This window comes from Podarcis bocagei (genome assembly GCF_964188305.1).
Source record: "Podarcis bocagei genome assembly, chromosome: 17".
NCBI classification, from domain to species: Eukaryota; Metazoa; Chordata; class Lepidosauria; order Squamata; family Lacertidae; genus Podarcis; species Podarcis bocagei.
Genome location: NC_138143.1, coordinates 33,794,814 through 33,816,970, shown reverse-complemented (window position 1 = coordinate 33,816,970; position 22,157 = coordinate 33,794,814). Strand labels below are relative to the sequence as shown.

At 48.6% G+C, this 22,157-nt stretch overlaps 1 protein-coding gene across 2 annotated transcripts in view; it reads right to left on the bottom strand.

Annotated features, from left to right (window-relative positions):
• The window catches only part of ZYX (zyxin), a 37,762-nt gene extending 26,578 nt beyond the window's left edge, over window positions 1–11,184 (bottom strand). For both annotated transcript variants that reach the window (XM_081176409.1, XM_081176410.1), the window contains exons 1-2: window positions 10,809–11,184; window positions 3,531–3,812 (exon numbers count right to left, since the gene is read on the bottom strand). In XM_081176409.1, coding sequence (XP_081032535.1) covers window positions 3,531–3,812; window positions 10,809–11,169 — 643 coding nt within the window. In that variant the 5' untranslated portion in view covers window positions 11,170–11,184. The remainder of the gene's footprint in view (window positions 1–3,530; window positions 3,813–10,808) is intronic.
• Window positions 11,185–22,157: the final 10,973 nt, after the last annotated feature.

The following is a 22,157-nucleotide window of genomic DNA, read 5'->3' as shown; positions in this document are numbered from 1 at the left end:
CGTCCCACCCATGACTCTGTTCACTTTTGCCTCCACCTCCCCACACCCCTGCCAAGTGGCCCCCAGAAGAATGCATGCTATGGAATGCGGCCCTTAGGATGAAAAAGCCCAGCCCACCCCCATGTATAAAGGAGACGGGTGGGAATGTATAATGTGGAGTTAGATGGCAATGGGATGCAAAAACAAACAAACACACACACACGTCTGCAGCAATTACACCAGAGCTTAAATGTATGTAAAATAATCCCTGGCAAAAGCCCGGCCTGTAACAATTACATCAGAGCTTAGACGCATGTAAAATAATCCTTCGCAGCAGCAGCAGGAGGAGGAGACCAACTGGGTATTATGCGCACAGAGGGAAAGAATTATAAACAGTGGTGTCAAGAGAAAGTAACATGCAGTGCGGAAACTGTAGGTACATCGCAGTTTGCCAAAGAGAACAGGGCATCCAGCAAATCCCAGGGACCCAGTGGAGCGATAGTGCGGTCAAGCAAGTCATTCCAAGCCAGTCCTTCCCTTCCAAAAACTCCCCTCCTCCTCTATTTAGGTGGTTACCAGAAAAGAGAGAGCAAGAAATAGCACACATAAAGGCCTGGGAAGAAGCCTGAGCAGCTTGGCTTGGAGACTGTGCAGCCGTGAGGATGGCAGCAAGCTGGCAAGGGCAGGGAGAGGACTTATCTGAATTTCCAGGGTGGCACTACTTCAATGTATGTCAACCGTGGCTCCCCAGGGGCTGTTGGGAGTAAAACTCCCATAATCCCCAGCCAGCTTAGCCAATGGTCAGGGATGATGGGCATTGAAGAACATCTGGGGTCCCCAGGGCTGGGAAGCTCAGAGCTACTCTGCGTACGTGAGCCCTGCAGAACGGCACTCTAAGAAGTATCCGGATGATAAAAAAGAAGAAGCCAGGAGCAGCCTACTCTGAAGTAACAGCCATTGCTGGAAAATTGGCACAGCAAGAAAGAGGGGGGCTTCCCCAACTGTGGTCTGCAGGCCATCAGTGGTTTGCAAGCTTCATTCAGGTGCTGCCTGGGTGTCTGTGGACGGGGTAGTTGCAAATGAGGCTCCATTGCATTAAACCTTCTTAATGATTTGGACTGTATTGTTTTCGCTTCTTTTATTACTTGCACTGTATTTTATTACAGTGGTACCTCGGGTTAAGTACTTAATTCGTTCCCGAGGTCCGTTCTTAACCTGAAACTGTTCTTAACCTGAAGCACCACTTTAGCTAATGGGGCCTCCTGCTGCCGCCGCACCGCCAGAGCACGATTTCTGTTCTCATCCTGAAGCCAAGTTCTTAACCTGAAGAACTATTTCTGGGTTAGCGGAGTCTGTAACCTGAAGCGTATGTAACCTGAAGCATATGTAACCTGAGGTACCACTGTATTGCATTATGATCTGAATTCCACGGAATGCAAGTTGTAACGCAATAGATAAATATGAAATGAAAGAAGTGATTACAAAATACCATTTTAAAATCACACAGCATCTAGCACAGTGCGTTACAATTACAGCAGGCAGAAAAACTGCCATTGGGTGGGGAAAGTTGCGGAACTACTGGGCTAGAAAGAAGGAAGTTCACTTTGTGTCATGGAGAAGTCAATCTCAATGCGAGCTGAAGTTTAATGATCAGGCTGCTAAAATTCAGTTAAGGGACTAGGTAAACTTATGCAGCCACAAGCAACACAATTATTAGAGAATAATATCAGTCTTCCACAAGCTGGTGCCCTTGAGATGGTTTGGACTATAGTTCCAAATGGACCACAACATCGTAAGAGCAATCAGGTTGGAGAATGCTTCTCTAATTGATCCATCCCCACTGTAAAATCAACAATAAAATTGGCTCCAGTGTGATGCCAGTGTAATGCAAAGTTGGGATCCGGCCTTGAAAGTGGCTCCAGGACCTCAAAATAATTTCTTCATAGCTGGGCAGACGGAGACACAGGGCTTTTATCTGAGACACATTTTCTTGGGTTTACCTCAAAGGAGATTTTTTAAAAATGTGTGCACGCTTCCTCTTTATATCTTGAGAGGGAAGTGCTGTAACATTCTGACAGCTCTGCTGTGAAGTCAAGGACACCGTGGAGTCCTTGAATAGCGGCCAGCTGTAACAGGGTGAAAATATTAAAGCTATGTCTTTGGGAGCTCTGGGAGCGAAAGAACAAAGAAGACTCCCTCTCTCTCTCTCTCTGGTTAAATGCAATTTTTTAAAAACACACAGACAAAAAGACAGACCAACTAAGCACTTTGTCCAAAACTAAGGTCACATCTGCACCATAAATATAAAGCAGTATCCTGCTACTTTAAACAGTCATGGCTTCCTCCCAAAGGATCCTGGGAACTGTCATTTGATAACTGCCACAGAGCTACAATTCCCAGAGTTCCCTGGGAGGAGGAATCCATTTTTAAACCACTCTGGAATTGTGAGGGGAATATGGAGACTCCTGAAAACTCTCAGCACCCTTAACAGTTAACTACTTCCCAGGATTCTTTGGGAGAAACCACAACTGCTTAAAGGGATAAAACAGTTTGCTTTAAATATGTAATGCAGATGTGGGGAGCAGAGTTAAGTGGGAAAATATCCCACAGGACTTAAGTTCCTCCACCGTTTTCAAATATAAATTCTAACTCAAGTAGTACCTCTGAACATGTACAGAGAGCCTTCCACCTCATGGTGAGCCACTGCAATCTACCCTCACATTTAAAATTAAGTAACAAGGCTTCCTTCAGGGATCCCACATACAGGCCTCTGCCCCGACGCCTCCCACGTTAAAAATTAAGCCTTGTCTCTATGTCCCTTGATAGCAATCTAACACAGAGTGCCAAAAATAAATACATATGAAGCTTGGTAAAGCTAATTTATGCTGGGACTAAATTCTACATCATTGCCCAGTTCCTGCCTGTACCTGCACACTTCCATCGCTGCAAGATGGAGGCCACACCCAGGCTAAAAACAGTTTGGCTTGCTTGCTTGCTTAAGGGTACTTATTTGAGTTCCAGGCCAAAACGCTAGTCCTTATTGCTAACAAGGAACTTTTATGCAGCCGAAGAACTCCTCACACAAATCGCGAGCGGCTCCACTGAGCCGTGTGGCATTCTAGAAGGCCCAATTACAATTCAGTTCAAGTCAATTACCACGGTGCAAGAACAGAAGATGAACCCCTTCACTGCAAGTGCTTTTTAATCCTTCCCAGGGGCGAAAGCATTCTGACAGCCCCACATAACACAGGGATCATTGCATATACTGAGCAGGACCAGAATTCTGCACAAACACCCATTTCACAGAATCGTAAGAGTTGGAAGGGACCTTGAGGGTCATCAAGTCCAACCCCCTGCAATGAAGGAATATTTTGCCCAATATGAGGCTCGAACCCACAACCTTAAGATTAAGGGCTTCATGCAGGACTGAGCTGGTCCAGCAGGCACAAACTAACTAGAATCCTGAGGAGAACCTCTGTCTTTCTGACACTGGTCTAGGGCACAGCTTTGTCTTTTTTTCCAGTCCCAAGTGGAACTGAAGGAGCACTTACCTTCACAGAGGGAAAGAGTCACAGCTGCCGGGATCTCCCCCACTTTCCCAATCTGGGCACAAGCCCCCGGCGGAGGGGGCGGAAACGTCTGCTCAGAAGCATTTTCCGGAGCCGGTCCACCAGCCTTGAAGGGGTTCACTTTGGGCTTAGGGGCAACAACGGGTGCAAATTTCTTCTGAGGGCTGTAGAAGCTCGGGGTGGAGATGTTTATGCTGACTGTGGATGTCATGCGGGTCCCTGGGGCCCCCGACGAGGCCATCCTGCCGTGGAGTGGATCAGGACCTATGGAAAGGAAAAGGGCCGTCAGAGAAGAGCAGGCAAGTGGGAGAGGTGGAAACAGGGCAGGATCTTTTGCGGAGAGCATGTAAAGGTGGTGGCAAAGGGGCGTTTTGTGTGTGTGTAGGGGGGGTTGTGCATGCATCCATTTTTGCAAGCAAGCTCGGAGCATATATTAAAAACCTGGATCCAAAGACCTGGAAAATCTCCTCCTCCCTCTGGGGCAAGCGATTGCAAAATAGAGGCCAGGCCCCAACTTCTTCCCTGTGTACACTTTGGAGTCATGCAAGCTCTGTTTTGGGAGAGGCGGAGGAGAAAGAGAGAAGAGGATCTACGGGGAGGGGGGGACACATTACAGGAGAAAAGAAACCCACAGCGCAGGAGATGGAAAGGGGATTGAATTCTCAGTAGCCAAAATAGCCGTTCCAAGGCTGCGTTTCAAAAATAAAAATAAGAGCGACTCTGGAGCATTCCTTTTCGACTTTGCAAAGCAACTGGGGAGGGGGTGGTCTGCTACACAGAGCTTTCAGCATGGCTACGGTTCGCTCACAGGCTAGCAGACACACACTCGAACACCCCGCCCCTTAAAACATCTCCGTCTAACCCCCCTCACCTCTGCTTTTGTGTTACCTCAAGGCCCCTGGCCCCGGCTGGTCAACGCGGACCGTTTGCAGCTGGAGCAGAACAAAAGGAAACCTGGCGATGGAAACCATGCCATGGCGGTGTCTTCAGCGAGGGAGCCCCTTGGTGTGCGTAAACGCACGCACGATCACACTCCAACACACACACACACACACACCCTCCTCCTGCCAGAGGTTTGTCCTCTTTTCTTCTGTCACTGTGGCCAGAGACAAGCATCCCTGTTCAGCATCTCTGCCTGCTGTGCTGCCTCCATCTCTCCCTCCCTCCCTCCCGCTTGCACAGGAAGCAACTCCAGGATTCAGGCAGGCTCGCTGACACTTTCCTGGAGTCACCCACCTCCTTTCTGAGCTCCAGCTACACACACACTCACACAGGCGAGAGAGACCGCCCATTTTTCGCAGGGGCAACCAGAGGCACAGCACAGGAGGGGGGAGCAAAAAAATAAAAGAACCCTTCTAGCCACTTAATAAAGTGGTACTTTATTAAAGGAGAAGCTGATTTGGGAAAGGGCAGCCCAGAATCCCCGGAATTGTACAAGCAGGCAAAAAAAGAAGAGTCCTAGCAATACAAGAATATAGAAACAAAATGCAAAATCCTAGATAGGACACTTTGCCCCAGTATCTCAAACACTGGATGGAGGCATGTGCCATATATATGTTTCTTTTGAACGACAGCACATGCGCACGGTCAACAATAAATGATATGCATTTTTTTCCGTTGCATGTTATGATTTTACTTTCGTTAGCATATTTCAAGAGGCCTAGGCATGGTCTCCGTTCCCACCTTGCCACCAACCACCCACATAGAGAGAGAGAGAACTTTACCCACCAAGGATTGCAAATATCTTGTTCTACTGGTACTTCCACAACACGCTGGGCTCTGCGAAGGCCGAGAGAGCAGTCCAGCAAAACGAGTCTGCCACTGACATTCCCCTCAAAGTAAACAGAGGTATTGAGAGGGTCAACACAGCCCACCCCAAACCAACCTTGGGGCCCATTTCCAAGGTTCTTGCTGACTGAGCAATCCAAGTTTGCCAACAACACCCATCAACTTACAATGGGCTTCAAAGCTGACCCCCAAACAAAACGCAACAGGAAGCCTATCGCCGCCTGGTGGGGGTGTCCCAACATCATACAAGACCCTTCCTGACCTCCTCCAATGCACTCCTTCCCTGTAACCTCCCAGTTGAATCGCTGAGATTCACAGAATCGCAAAGTTGGAAGGGGACACAAGCTTCATCTAGTGGTCCAACCCCCCTCCAATGCAGGGATCTTTTGCCCGACGTGGGGCTCAAACCCACAACCCTGAAATTAAGAGTCTCGTGCTCTACCGACTGAGCTGTCCCAAGGCCCAACTGGCCTCCACTACAAGACATAGCTCAGCTGGTTAGAGCACAGTGCTGATAATAACAAGGTCCAATCCCTATACGGTGTTGTAAACAAAAACTGCATATTCCTACATTGCAGGGGGTTGGAGTAGATGAACACACTTCCAGCAGAGAGACAGCGGGCACCCTCCTTTCAGATTTTCAGGAGTCCCTTTGCAGCTGTTTAATTTGCTGGTCAATTTAATGACTGTCTCTATTGCTTCTAATTGTGCTTTACCTCCCCCCCCCTTTTAATAATCTCCCAATAAATATTTTATGATATAGGCGTGTCAATAATTTTATAAATGTTGTGGGAAGGCAGCTCCAAGGCTGAGAGCTTCATCCCTGAAAGCTTCCACTTGGACACATGTGAAGGCAGAATTTACTGATGAGCCCATGGGCATCTTCTACATGTGGCAAGACTGGAACCAGCCTACTCTGGAGCCTGCCAAATCTCTCCAGCATAAAATCCCATCACAAAGAAATGCACCAAGATACCTTGTTTCCCACACAGGACTTTCCCATTAGGCCTTCTGACTTTCCCAGCATTCAGCAGCTTCCTGCTACATTCTGCCCTTGGCGAGAGTTAAGGCCAGTCCACCTCAATCTCAAGTGATTTTTAAAAAAATCTCTTTGCTGGTTTAAAGGCAAAAGGTTTTGGTTCTCTTAAATTTGCAGCTTGTACTTGGTGCATTAACCAAAAGGAGGAAAAAATGGAAGAGCACAACATGGTTCCGAAGGCAAGAGAGTCAGCTGCCCCACGGAGACACTGAATTGCACAGACCGGGCAGCTGTTCCCATCTCCTCAACCTCAGGACAACGCAGTTTCCCCACTTGCTCTCGAGCAGCTGCCCTGCTCATCTTACTCTTTCTTTCCCTTGCTAGTGACCTCATCCCCAGCTCCAACCCAAGAGAAGTCGACACTCCTTCTTATGATTTGCAGCCAGATCCTTAAGCGACACTTGAAATGGAGTGTCCGCAGATGAAAAGGGAGCCGAACAGGGTTTCAAAGAATCCAGATATGGCAGCCATTGAGAAACACTTGGACACAACTCAAGACATGTGTATCAGAAACCAAAAGGGAGAGCTATGAGATGCAGGCAACACACCCACTGTTCACATGGACAGGAAAGACTGGGGCAGGCCCCAACGAGTTTTCAAGTTTGCCCAGAGGGAAGAAGACGTTCCTGGACTCTAGGACAGCTCCTGCACTACCTCATCTTGCAGTTATTTGAGAGGGATTGGGGTGTAAAGCAGCCAAGCTGTTGCCAATAAGCAGAGATGGCCCTGACAATGTTCTTGGGACGACAGCCTAGTGCCTTCCAGATGCTGGTTGGACTCCAACTCCCATCAGCCCCAGTAGGCACGGCCAGTGATCAGGGATGATGGGAACTGTAGTCTAACAGGATCTAGAGGACACCAGGTAGGGGAAGGCTGCTTTAGGGAGAGAATCATTCTTAAGCAGCCTATGCTCAAGAAACATTTATTCCTATGGCCATGTTCTAACGCTTCCCAAAGATGCAAGTGAAACCCTTCAGATTTCTGCATTAGAGGCCGATGGCAGCTGCAAAGAGCGGGGCTTTCTTAGTGGTGGCACCTTCCTTAGAGAATTCTATCCACAGGAAACCACACCAGACCATTTCTATTGTGAGGATTTGAAGACTAGTTAAAACAGGTGTTCCTCTAGTTGGCCCATTGTAAAGGGAATACCTGTTTGTAGGTGCACGTGTAGTATTTAACGTGAAATGTCAGATTGCATATATGTTGTTTATTGTCGGTGGTGGTCACTAGGAGCTGCTGGAAAGGTTAAAACACATTTTAAATAAAACATTCATGATATGTTCACAATCCAAGTATTTCTGCCTGGGGTGTTGCAGGGCAAGAAGTCTGACAATATCGCCCACCTCAGTTTCTGCCGGTTAACTATAATCTCACAATGCATCTCTTTTTATATTATTATTATTATTATTATAGATTTCCTAGTTTACAAAAATACATGCGCTGTCTCTTTTTTCAAGCTGTGTTTTCTAGAGATCAGTTTCATTGGTTGCGAGACGTTAGTGCTGCACGCAGTTATCAAAGTGCATCTCGATGATTTAGGCACGCAGTCAAATCAACTGGCACCCACCCACTGAACCTTCTGCAATTAAATAGCCACCGGGGAAACAACAGTTAGGAACTGTAGGGCTGCATCCCTGTAGGATAAGGAACATTTTAGCAAATAAGCTGTTGCCTATTAAGTGTGAGATTTCCTGCAGAAACTTTCTGGGGACTGTGCAATCAGTGGCATGATGGACGAGCCCTGTTAAATACAAATTATGATATAATCTGGCTATTGTAGGCCACTCAATAAAGGGATTAACACCAGGCTTGTGTGAGCTGGTGCTGAGTGAATTCTGACAGAGGGGAGGAACGTTGACCGGGAGCCAGTTTATACACTGAGCAGAAACAAACGGTGAAGCTTTTCATGGGCTGCACCATTTCAGGCAATGGGTGAAATGCTCTTTGATGGCAGCGCTCTAAGCCTAGAAAAACAGCAGTGTCCAGCCTAGCCTTCCCTTCTGTGCTAGCTGTCTAAGTGCAGGAGGGTTTTCTCAGGAGGAATTCAGAAATGCCATTGTACTACCTGCAGTGCATTAAGTTTCACAGTCCTGCAAAAAGCTTGGTTCTGCTGACTGTATATAATGGCCATATAGATCTTTTGGCTTCTGCCATTCCCAATGAGGCTCTGGAAATTCACAAGAAATGTCTGCCTTGCCCTTCATCATCAGATCTTGCCCTGAGCAGGGTTGGAGTAGATGAACACCAAGTTCCCTTCTAATTTCTATAAGCCCATAAGCCACAAATAATGGCTGGCGTGTTGTGCTACGATTGGTGGGTCACAGGTTAGGCAGGTATGTGTGTGTATGTGCCATCATATAGTTTAGTCACTAGGTGGCACTGGGCTTAATTAAAGAATCTGGGTGGAGTCAGGAGTTTCCTGTTTGGCTCTTATTTTAAGACATAGTAAACGTTGTGGTCTAGCAGCTTGGCTGGTGTGTCTTAAATAATAGCAGGCCTACCCTAGAATCAGATGATGAACTGGGCAGGTTTGTGCATTCATCTAACCCTAAAGAGATGCAGCCCACACATACGTCCTAAATTTAGCAGGTCTGTTTAACACGGCCTAACATTTTAGTATTTGAGGCATAAAGGCAGCTCATGAACTATGGCCAGCAGGGAAGTGAAACTAGCTAGTCGGAGCACCGTTCAAAGTCAGCCAGCAACATCTATCCCAACCCTAGACCACACCTTTCTGTTATTGCATACTGATTGTTCTGAAGGAAAACCCAGTGCGTATCATTTCTGTGTCTGTCCAATGAAAAGATTGACATGATCTTCCACTGATGTAGAAAATATTTGTTGTTTAGTCGTTTAGTCGTGTCCGACTCTTTGTTATCCCATGGACCAGAGCACGCCAGGCACTCCTGTCTTCCACTGCCTCCCGCAGTTTGGTCAAACTCATGCTGGTAGCTTCAAGAACACTGTCTAACCATCTCACACACATATATATGGAGAGTCATACCAGTACTTTGAGAAATTAATGCAGCAAACTCTCAGCTCTGTTTTCCAAAGGCTGTGATGGCTGCTTGAAATAACTCCAGTTCCCTCCTTCTCCCATAATGTGCAAACTCACTGGTTGAGCTTATAAACCGATAAGGTTGTCCAGGATCACCCCAAGGCAAGAGTCCCTTTTGCTGGATCAAACCAAGTTTCCTCCAGCGTCCTCTCTGAAGCAGGGGCTGCTGAATTAAGTTCTGTAAGGTGTGAATAAATGCACCAGCCTTCTCCTGTGGGCTGTGCACACCATTTGGCATTTAAAGGTAGACTGCTTCTGAACAGAGAGGTTCTCCAGTGCTAGCTTGGCAAACACCCAAGCAGCTCACGAACAGGATGCAAAGATTCCTGCTATACCATTCTTTCCCTCTCCCCACCCCGCCCCCACGCGCCTGCAGGGATCCACTGTTTCCAGGGTTCTCAGCGCTTCTTCTTTTCTGCTTTGTGATCAAAAAGCAGTAAAAAGTACTTTCTTATGTATACCGTAATAAGCTGGCGAACGCGCGTGTACAGAAGTAACAGTGCGGCCTATACTCAGTCTAATACAAGCGGCTGACACGTCCACACCCCTTTTCTTTGCTGAAAGTAGGGGAAAAGTCTGGCCGAAAAGAAGCGGACTAGAAGTCTGGATCCAGCCAGCCAGCCCCCCTGTAAAGGGCGTCGACATATCGCAACAGTTGCGTCGCCCCCTCCCCGCTGCCGAACCTTGCGGATTCTTCCCGCTGCTTCGACTCAAAACATCTGGAAAAACGCTCCGGGCCGAGGCGGGCGCACACCCCTTCCTGCAGCTCCAAAGCAGGCAGGGAGCAACTCCCAGGCCGCTTCTCCGCTTTCAGCCGCTGCCAACCCTTTAACAAGAGAAAGGAGGAGACTGCCGGAGGTATTTCCCTTCAGGAGGGGAGGGGGGCTCGCCAGAGAGACCGGACGGCAACGGCGCGGCGCGCCTCGTCACGGTTTCCCCCGAGGAGGAGGAGGGGCGCTCGGCAATCCTGCAAATCTCTCGCCCAAGGGAGCGTTTCCCCACCGCCACCCTAACGCGATCCTAGACTTCCTCGAGAGTAACCCCCCCGGCCCCGCGATCCAGGGCACTCTCGAGGAAACGTGCCCCTAGTTTCTCGCCCTTTTCCCAAATGCCTCCGGCGCTGCAACTTTAGGCGCGCGTAAACTTTTACGCGCACTCAGCCAAGCCCCGCGTTGCAACGGGGATGTGCGCAAAAGTGGCCCGCGCGAAAATCCATCCGGCCCGCCGGTGCCTCCGAGGAGGTAGGGGCATCTAACCCTCCCTTCGAACACGAGGCACACGTTTTAAGAGCTCTTAAAACCGCGGTAGAGTTTCCGGAGGGTGGGGAGGTGGAGGTGAAGCCCGGAAGGTTTCTCCGAGGAGAAGGCAGCCTTACCTAGAGGGCAATGGTCTGGTCCCAGCAGGAGCCGCGGCGGCGGGTGGCGCAGCTTTAGGGCGCAGAGAAAGGGAGCTGCTCTCGGATCCCTAGGGGACCTGAACGAGGACTGTGCGCGCTGCTGCTGCAGCTGAGGATCGCAGCCTCTCCTCGCGACTCCTCCCCGCGGCCAGGAGGGTTGTGCTCGCCTGGCCCGCGCGCAACTTTCTGGAGCTGCCTTTGCCAAGAAGGGGTGTTGAAGAAGCTCGGAGGGGGCGGAGGAAAAAGGAGCTGTTGTAGCCCCGACACTTCCGAGCTGATCGCAACTTTTTCTTTTCTTTTTTTTTAAGGGAGCCTCGCTCTGCCCAAGTTGTTTGACCATAAAAGGAGAGAGGCTGCTCGGAGCGAACAGCTGAGCTCACTCATCGGGGAATGTGGCAAGGAGGGGAAGCTGCCGGCGACCACGCAGAAAAGGAGGAGGGGGCTTCGTCTCCTCCCAAAAGGCTGCAGCCCCTCGATGAGTCCGAGCCGGGGCATGTTTTTGCTCTGTGGGGCCCGGCGGCCCGATGCGGTGTGGGGGCCGCCTCCTAAGACTAACCGCGTGCGCAACGCCCTCCCCCTTGGGCTTCCTCGGAAGTAAGCGGCGCCCGCCTCCCCGAGTTCACTAGCCCCCGGTAAAGCGGCCATAGGCCTGGTGTTCTACTCGATCCCCCATTGAGGATCTGTTGAGTGTTTTTCCCAGTAGGTGAAAGTTCGCCACGTTAGCGCCCCAAGCCTAAAAAACGGCTGAGAAGCCTCGAGACAAGAGTTCAGTAGTTTACTCCCGGTGCGTAAGGATGCGTTAAGATTGCAGCCCGGAAGGAATGGGAAAGGCGGCAGCACACAGGTTAATGCATCTCCGTTTCTCTGGCCAGCCTTTAGGTGTTTCATTCCTCCCCCAGCCCTTTTCGTGGCCCCTGTCCCCCCCCCACGGCCCTCAGCTCAAGGCCCTGGTGAGGTTTATGGTTTCCTTCATACTTTTGCTGATCTCTTCCCCTCACCCTTTCTCCAAACCACCTTGACTCTGGGTGTGTTTTTTTCCTCTTAATGCACATCTTGAGTTCGCCTCCTGCAGCCTCACTCCCTTTCTCCCTCTAGGAATGACTTCATTTCCTTTGGAGGCGCGCCCCCCCCTCCAAAAAGCTGTTCTTGATGAGTCAGGGTCTGCCTTGGCTTCTCCTCCAACCACCCACCCACCCACTCCCTCCCCTCCCTGCCCGAACCAGCTGCAAGGCTAGTATCTGACTCAGAATTTCCTCTTAGAAAACTGTGAGGAAGTTTGTTCTTTCCACATACAAAAAACCCAGTGTTATCATGACCCAGCATGGGGTTTTTTTGTTTGTTTGTGTGTGTGTTCTTCTTGTCTTCTCTAGCCTGGAGTGCGAGTTCAGGGTACAATAGGAACTCCCTTCCTAACTTGAATGGCGCCATTCAAAAGCATCAGGAATGATGGAAGTCTCCTGACATGTGGGCCACCAAGGGGGGTGGGGTGGGAGGGATACAGTTCTCCGAATATATCTGCGGTGTTTCTCCATCCTGGACTGCAGCCCACAAGACGTTGTCTCTTTCCCATTCCCGATTTGTGGTTTGCTTCTGGGACCCCCTTAGGTATAGATTCATTTTTTCCCCTACAAAGAATTCACCTATGCAATGCTGTCTCTTTAATTTTAGCTGGTGGAGTCTGTGAGGTCTGCATTTCTATACAGTGGTACCTCGGGTTAGGTACTTAATTCGTTCCAGAGCTCCGTTCTTAAGCTGAAACTGTTCTTAACCTGAAGCACCACTTTAGCTAATGGGGCCTCCTGCTGCCGCCGCGCCACCAGAGCACGATTTCTGTTCTCATCCTGAAGCAAAGTTCTTAACCCGAGGTACTATATCTGAGTTCACGGAGTCTGTAACCTGAAGCGTATGTAACCTGAAGCGTATGTAACCCGAGGTACCACTGTACAACCTTGTCTGTCTTGCACGATTCAGGTGACTAATAAAGACCGAGAAATCCTGTTCCTAGCTTGTGCTGGAGATACACCACTGCTATGCAAGCGAAATAAAAAATAAAGCTACAGTGTCTACACAAACTAAAGACTTCTATGTGATTTACAAAAAGCAAAAGACTCCCAAAGCCTGCTCAGTGAGGGAAATACAACACCAATAAAATATACAGAAATGGGGAAATAACCAACACACCCAGTCCAGATTGCGTCTGTGTCAACACGTCGTGTGGACACAGTGGCAGACAGTGAACTGAGTAATAGGAACGCATCCTCAGAATTGCCACAACATGCAGAAATCCTCATGCTCCCACCGGTGCACAGCTAGTAAGTGATTTGGCTCAAATCCCTTGACGCCAATCCCTGCCATTTTTGAGCACAACATCTGAAGGGGCAGAAGGAGAGCCCGCACAACATGGCACCCACGTGGCTTCCAGGGCAAGAGGAAGCCAGTCCTCCTGGGACAAGGGTTCAAAAGCCACTTGGAGTGGGAAAGACGGTCATGGCAAGCTGCCCAAGGAAGTGGGGGGCAAGAGAGGCAAGGACAGCAGCCGCCTACCAGCACACATGGACTTCCAGTGGCCTGCTGCCTGAGGCTGCGAAGCAGGACTTAGAAGCCTCCACCTGGGACATGCCCCCTATTAAATGCCTTACAAAGAACAGTCCCATCAAGGGCAAAAGAAGGTGATCTCCTGGGAGTTGAATAGGCACCGCAAGCCCCACTTGGTCACAGCAGCACGCAGAGATCAAAACACACCCTGAGGATCTTCTGCAAGGGTTGCGAAAGAATCTCTAGGTGGGTTGAACAGCATATGTTTCACAGCAGCCATAGCCAATGTGGCCCCTTCTAGATGATGTGGGCTGCAACTCTCATAATCTCTGACTACAGGCCACACTGACTGGGACTGATGGGAACTGGCATCCAACAACATCTGGATGATGCCGCCATGTTGCTATTTCAAATCCACAACAGGAAAGAGGTGAGGCCCTTTGGTAATTTGACACACCAAAATTTGGCATGCGCCCCCCTAAATATTTCTTGTTTTCACAATAATTCCCATAGACCCAGTTGCTTTTTATAGATCTCAGTAGGTACCCGTATAAATATAGGCTGCTGGTGGTGGTTGTTTTGTGCCCTCTTGGCTCGGGCCCCTGAGCAGGGGAACTTCCTGCACTTTCCTAAATCAGGCACTGCCCCCCCCCCCCACAATCGGGGACACCTGATGCAGTCAGCAAAACTGCTGCATAGGCCAATAACTAGCCCTGCTGGCCGCCCATGACAGCTCTTGTGACCAGTCCGCCTCCCCTGCTCTGTGGTTTGATAGGTCAGCCCTGCTAGGCAGCATGATCCCGCAAAATACCATTCCCCTATGGTATCCTTCCCTCATTTTCCCTCTCCTCCCCACACGGCATCTGGGGGGAGCATCACCCTCAGAGGCCTATCCCATCGCAGTCTAGAAAACCTGAGTGGCCAGAGAGAGAAAGGACCCTGGACTGCACCTCTCCACTCTTAAAATCACATTCTTATAGGTTTGCAGGGATCCCCCAAAACCCTATTAATTAATAAATGGTAGGATATTGATTGGGACACGGGTGGCGCTGTGGGTTAAACCAGAGCCTAGGACTTGCCGATCAGAAGGTCGGCGGTTCGAATCCCTGTGACGGGGTGAGCTCCCGTTGCTTGGTCCCTGCTCCTGCCAACCTAGCAGTTCGAAAGCACGTCAAAGTGCAAGTAGATAAATAGGTACCACTCCGGCAGGAAAGTAAACAGTGTTTCCGTGCGCTGCTCTGGTTCGCCAGAAGCGGCTTAGTCATGCTGGGCACATGACCCGGAAGCTGTACGCCGGCTCCCTCAGCCAATAAAGCGAGATGAGCACTGCAACCCCAGAGTCGGTCACGACTGGACCTAATGGTCAGGGGTCCCTTTACCTTTACATGTAGGATATTGATTATGTGAAGGGAGAGATACAAGCTGCAGAGGAATTCATGGGCTAGCCCAGTGTTTCCCAACCTTTTTTGGGCAAAGGCATACTTGTTTGATGAAAAAAATCTCGAGGCACACCACCATTACAGCCCCGTGACGTCAGCGCGCAGCGTCACGCCGGGAGGGACGCACGAAAGTGTAAGTTTCAATTTTTTTCCCTCCCCCTTGCCGGGGAACCTCCAAGCTTTGGGGGTGGGGGGGGGGAGGAGGCAGCAAAGCGAGGCAGGAAGGAGAGCGCGGCTTGGCTGGGTGAGCTTTGGCAGGGGCAGGGAATGAGAGCCGCGAGGCGGGCGCTGCGGACGGAGGCGCTGTCCGCCGAGCTCGCAGGCAGCCAGGCAGGCAGACGGCGAGAGCCCCGCGCTGGGCGGCCTCTCCTCGCCGCCGCCGCCCCGCCTCTCGCCGCCCGACTCACCCGCCTCCCTCCAGGCAACATCTCGCGGCACACCAGGCAACATCTCGCAGCACACTAGTGTGCCGCGGAACAGTGGTTGGGAAACACTGGGCTAGCCTATGTAAACTGACCTGGCCAAGCTCGGGCCATTAAGAAACAATACAGGGCCACTGAGGGCCATTGGCAGTGCAAGAGAACTGTCCTCCCCGCCCCCTTGTCCTAAGATGTGAACAAAGACTGGGGGGTTGGAAGTTTGCCAGGGTAACTGAGTGTGAAGTGACAGGAAAAGAGAGTCTTGAGCAAGAGTTGCTGGGAAGACGAAGAAAGAAGGACTGGGATGCATCTTGGGCAGGTTGGCTGAGGGCTGGCTGGGAGAGATGCCTTGGATTCCAGCACTGCACTGCTGGGGAAAACAAGCCCCTCTTGAGATGACCATGCTGTAAGATCTGGACTCCCTCCATGCAGACTGAAAGTGGAAATGTGTGTAATTAAACCATATTTCTTAAAGCTACAACAGCCTCAGCCGTGTCTCTATTCTCCAAAGGAGCACAGACCCTGGTTGAGGGCCAAGACCTCTGGAATCCTGGGCAATAGCTTGGCAGGGATATCAGTATCAAACTAGAGCGGAATAAAGTGTGTCCCTCCCCTTCCCTTGTTTACTTCTCTGTGTACTCCTCCCAGGAACCCTCAGCGGTTGGGAACGGAATTTGGTGCTGTATGTTTGTGTCTGGAGTCCAAAGCGAGGTGCCTGTTAGGGTTCTAGGCAGCAGAGGGTTAGCAATGTACTCAGGTATGTTCTGAGGCCTTGCTGTTTCATGCAAAGTCCTTTCTCCACAGTGTCCCTTCTCCGCAGTCTCCTCACCCCATGAGCTCTGAGTGTGTGCAACCTGAGAGATGCCAGAGAGATACACAGCCTTATGTCATGCAGCTTTGTGCCAGTACTATACCAACTGCACTGGCTCCCGGTGGAGTACAGGATTAGGTTTAAGGTGCTGGTTTTAACCTTTAAAGCCCTATATGGCCTAGGACCCTTGTAGCTACAGGACCGCCTCTCCTGGTATGTCCCACGGAGGACCTTACGGTCTTCAAACAAAAACATCTTGGAGGTCCCGGGCCACAGAGTGGTTAGGCTGGCCTCAACCAGAGCCAGGGCTTTTTCGGCTATGGCTCCGATCTGGTGGAACGCTCTGTCACAAGAGACTAGTGCCCTGCAGGACTTGACATCTTTCCACAGGGCCTGCAAGACAGAGCGGTCCCACCAGGCCTTTGGCCAGGGCACAACCTGACCCCCTCCTTTGGCAATCCTCACAGAGCCCAATGGTTACCATTAATCTGATCTGAACTGATTTTCTAATGAAATGATTTTAGAATGTTGTATCATTTTACTGTTGTTAGCCGCTCTGAGCCCGGCTTCGGCTGGGGAGGGCGGGATATAAATAAAAAATTATTATTATTATGTGCTCTATCATCTAAGTTCTGCCCTCTTTGTGTGGGGTCTATAGTGGTGTGCTGCAAGTGGGTGTTGTGTCATATCTTATGCTCTGTGGTGATGACGTGAGTCGGTTGTGGGGCTTCCTCTTCTTTCTGTTGAAATCAATGGGAGAGAAATTTGTTGTGCTAGGACTGGGGTTGAATTAGCAGCGGAGGTGCTGACTGAAGGGGTATCAGATGTGGTCTTCCCACCTGCAACTCGGCCCTGTCTGGGCTGTTCCACCAGCGTATTTCTTATGGCGCCAGCACACCTTGCATTCTGTCAGCAAAGCGCCATGTTTGCTGCCTCCTAAAGTGCCTTAGCCATTAGTGAAGGATCGCAAACCATGCTTTGCAGCATACCACCTCCCCAGTTAAGGTCAGCTGCCGTAGTGTGATGGCAAACAGTTCTGAATAAAAGCAGAATTCTTTACACCATGAGAAGCCAAGGTAGTGCTCTCCCTATGTTTTGGACTACAAATCCCATCATCCCTGCCTTTTGGCCATTCAGACAGACTGGAGGGAGTTGTAGTCCACCATGTCTGACAGGCAGCACATTGGCTATCACTGCAATGCATACTATCCTGCACAGCAATAATTCCCAAATTATGTGTTACAGCATATGCCTGTATTTCCCCCCTTTTTATTTTGACAAAGTAATAATAATAAATAAATAAGAATAAAAATGTGTGTCCCACCACCGATACCATTCCATTGTAACTATCCAACCTCCCAGAATTTCAACACCTCTTGCGATGATTTGACCCCTTTCTATTTTAGCAGTACAAATTCTGCAAACACCTTCCGTATCTCCTCAAAATAATTACTCCTGCATATTCCCTGTCTTGCCTTAATGCCACATACTCATTTATCATTAATAGCTATATCCCACACCTCTTTATACCATTCTTCCATTTTATATTCACCTTGCCCCTTCCACTTCCTAGCTATCATAATTCATGCAGGTGTCAATAAATTTGTGAGCAAGTCCTTCATAGCCTGCGAACCTTCCACCCTATCGTAAATTGATAATATTGCTACCTCTGGACTTTTGGTCAGCTTTAACCCAGTGGTTTCTGTTTTCTCCTTAAACACCCTCTGCCAGAAAAATTGTACATTTTTACACCCTCACCACATGTGAACATAATTCCCAGTGTCCTGGCATCCCTTCAAACACCGTATATTCCTTGTTTATTTGATTTAATCTGACTGGTATTAAACACCATCTCCAAACTACAGTGGCACCTCTGGTTAAGAACTTAATTTGTTCTGGAGGTCCGTTCTTAACCTGAAACTGTTCTTAACCTTGAGGTACCACTTTAGCTAATGGGGCCTCCCGCTGCCGCCGCACCACCATCATGTGATTTCTGTTCTCATCCTGAAGCAAAGTTCTTAACCCGAGGTACTATTTCTGCGTTAGCGGAGTCTGTAACCTGAAGTGTCTGTAACCTGAAGCATCTGCAACCCGAGGTACCACTGTAATTTATAATAATTTTCTTTTAGTCTTATAGACAACATTTTCAACGTACGATTCTCCCATATTTTCTCATGCCTGTATTTCAAGAGAATGACTGGTGCATTGCAACAAACAAACAAGCTCTCCACAGTACCCACTTTCAAAGGACTGTGCCCGTTGTAAAAGGTAAAAGTGAAGGACCCCTGACAGTTAAGTCCAGTCGCAGACGACTCTGGGGTTGCGGCGCTCATATTGCTTTACAGGCCGAGGGAGCTTGTGTTTGTCCGCAGTTTTTCCGGGTCATGTGGCCAGCATGACTAAGTCACTTCTGGAGCAACAGAACATCGAAACCAGAGCAGTGTGAGGAAACACCGTTTAACTTCCTGCCAGAGTGGTACCTATTTATCTACTTGCACTTTTTGGCGTGCTTTTGAATTGCTAGGTTGGCAGGAGCTGGGACTGAGCAACGGGAGCTCACCCCGTCGCGGTATAATTCTCAGCGTAATTCACTGTTCTGGGGTTGCCTTTTTGCAGTCAACCTCTCCTAGTGATGGCTCTGCAAGTTGCCACGGCATGGTTCAACATTCTTGATGGAAAAACACAGCAGAATGACTCATTCTCAGAGGAAGTGGCAGATAGTATGTTTTTACATGAGTTACTATACTTCTCTGTGGGCTGGTAGTTCCTGCTGCTGCGAACTTTAAAAAAGTAAACATTTCCGACTGTTAAGATGGAAGTGTGCTTTCGTTTTTATGTCAGAAATCTGAAACTGAAATCTTCCACAGGCATCAAAAACCTAGGAAATACTGCCCCATAGATTGTGGTATTTCTAATTACAGTGCAACAAAATATGTAAGAGGCAAAATAATAATAATTTAGGAACGCAAACAGCTTTAGATCTTAATGAGAAAATTATCCTAGAGAACAGTTAGTTTATCACCAGTAGGCAAACATTTATCTCAACACGACCACTCCCTTTCTGATACCTTGTCTCCTGCCCTGATCTAGACAACACCGGAAAGGGTGTGTTCCTAGGAACTAAGAGACTTTTAACTCTTGTTGCTGGCATGAGACAATTGGTTTAAAAGATACCATTCTGCTTCTGAAGTCATTGTAATAGTTTGTAGCCCCCTGCTGGTCAATGTATTTTGTACAGTACAGTATCTGAAATGTTGCCTGATTGGCACCCACACTAGTCGTGGCATTTGTTTGCTTACCTGACTTCCCTTCCTGTACAGTTGCTGCGAAGCTCAGGGAAAGGACACAATGAGGTATGTCCAACCATTTCCCTCCCATGCTTACCCTATATATGCCGACTTAACTGCTTCAGTCAAGCTATACTCCTTCAGACCTTACACTTTCAAAAGTGCTATATAGTTTGTGTTCTGCATTTGCTCGAAATCAGTCTGCTAGTCTTTTAGCGTGCTCTGGAATCCCTCGCCTTCGCTGTTCTGCTTTCAACACCTGCTAATATTTTGTTTTGCTTAGGCAAGCCTACCCAGACATATAATTTACTTATGTCTACTTGTTTTTAAATTCTGATTTTATCTATATTTATGATAACCTTATTATGTCTACTTGTTTTTTAAAGTACCTTGATCTTGTCAGCATTTTTTTTAATAAATATTTTACACTATTTTTTTAATATTAAGGGGTCTGGTCTATAAATTCTCTTAAATATAAAAATAAAATGCTATTTTCATGATGCAATTCCTTTCTCCCCTGACTGCTATTAGCTGGCGCCTTCACCTTTTGAGGGGCATGCACATATAGGTATTTCTGTATCTGTGTGTGCATCTTCAAAACGTATTTTTCACAGAAAGTGCACAGAGCAAATGTCATCAGCCCCTGACTATCATGCTTCAGTATGGGCAAATGGAGTTTTTAGGGGCAGAAGGCAGCAACATCCATTTACATTTGGTGCTTAAAAAAATTATACAGATATTTAGCTATACTTTGCTGTTGTTGTTGTTGTTTAGTCGTTTAGTCGTTTCCGACTCTTCGTGACCCCATGGACCAGAGCACGCCAGGCACTCCTGCCTCCCGCAGTTTGGTCAGACTCATGCTGGTAGCTTCGAGAACACTGTCCAACCATCTCGTCCTCTGTCGTTCCTTCTCCTTGTGCCCTCCATCTTTCCCAACATCAGGGTCTTTTCCAGGGAGTCTTCTCTTCTCATGAGGTGGCCAAAGTCTTGGAGCCTCAGCTTCAGGATCTGTCCTTCCAGTGAGCACTTAGGGCTGATTTCCTTAAGAATGGATAGGTTTGATCTTCTTGCAGTCCATGGGACTCTCAAGAGTCTCCTCCAGCACTTTCTTGATGGTCCAGCTCTCACTTCTATACATCACTACTGGGAAAACCATAGCTTTAACTATACGGACCTTTGTTGGCAAGGTGATGTCTCTGCCTTTTAAGATGCTGTCCAGTAAAGAGGTCTTGCAGAAGACTTCTATGGGGTTTTTTGTACTTTAGGTCTCAATCACACTTTCGCTTGCCCCAAATTTTGTTCAGATTGTATACCAATTAATTCCCCCCAGGTCTGAGAGCTTTTCTTGCTGTCCTGCAGTTGTGCCTTGGGAAAATCCAGTCTTACCTGCTGAATCAGAAGCTCGGTAAGCAAAGTCTCTCTTTGGATTTTCCGTGCATGGAAAGTTCCAATTCAGCAGGTAAAATCCAATTTTCGCAAGGCGCAGCCGCAGAGAAGCTCTTAGACCTGGAGGAATTAATCAGTACACAACACAAGCAAAATACAGGTCAAGCAAAAGTATAGATGAGCCCTCAGTTACAATCTCCAAGGTAACTCCCCACGCATGTTGAGATCTTGAGAGAATAGTCCTTCTGAACAAAATTCAAACATACTCTCAGCACTTGGAAAAAACAAGTACAGTATGCTCCTGGAAACAAAATGGCCAGCTCACGCCATCAGGTGAGGAACAAGAATCAGGGTGACGATGGGGACCACCTGCCAAAACATTGTTTGTGACTAACTGCCCACCCCGAAAAAGCGTGTTAACAGGCTTTTACATCAGCAATGACTGTGGATGTATAAAGGTCAAGGTAAAGGGACCCCTGACCATTAGGTCCAGTTGTGGCTGACTCTGGGGTTGCGGTGCTCATCTTGCTTTACTGGCCGAGGGAGCCGGCATACAGCTTCCGGGTCATTTGGCCAGCATGACTAAGCCGCTTCTGGCGAACCAGAGCAGCACACGGAAACGCCGTTTACCTTCCCGCCAGAGCAGTACCTATTTATCTACTTGCACTTTGACGTGCTTTCAAACTGCTAGGTTGGCAGGAGCAGGGACCAAGCAACGGGAGCTCACCCCGTCGTGGGGATTCGAACCGCCGACCTTCTGATCGGCAAGTCCTAGGCTCTGTGGTTTAACCCACAGCGCCACCCGCGTCCCTGCAGATGTATAGTCCATTGTTTTTACTTAATGGGTTTTTCACAGGAAGAAGTAACCTGGATTAACTAAAAAATAATAAGTATGGGCTGGCATTTTGATTTTCCATTCTGACTGATGAAGATTTATGTGTAACTCAAAAGACTTCTTTCTTCTTCATCAATAAAGCGTTGTTCTGTCTTGTTACCTATTTTGTGTCTTTTCAGAACTTGTCTTCAAATGTTACACAGACCTACAAAGTGGATAGCCATGAGCCATGAACTCGTTTTTGTCCCTCCCACAAAGCTACCTGTGAAATGGACATTTTCCCCTCTTGCTTTGCTTACACTGAGGTCCAGCTCCGAGGGCCTTCTGGCAGTTCCCTCACTGTGAGAAGTGAGGTTACAGGGAACCAGGCAGGGGGCCTTCTCGGTAGTGGCGCCCGCCCTGTGGAACGCCCTCCCACCAGATGTCAAGGAAATAAAAAACTATCTGACTTTTAGAAGATGCCTGAAAACAGCCCTGTTTAGGAAAGTTTTTAATGTTTGATCTTTTATCGTGTTTCTAATATTCTGTTGGGAGCTGCCCACAGTGGCTGGGGAAACCCAGCCAGATGGACGGGGTATAAATACTGTATTTTTCTGTGTATAAGACTATATTCTCC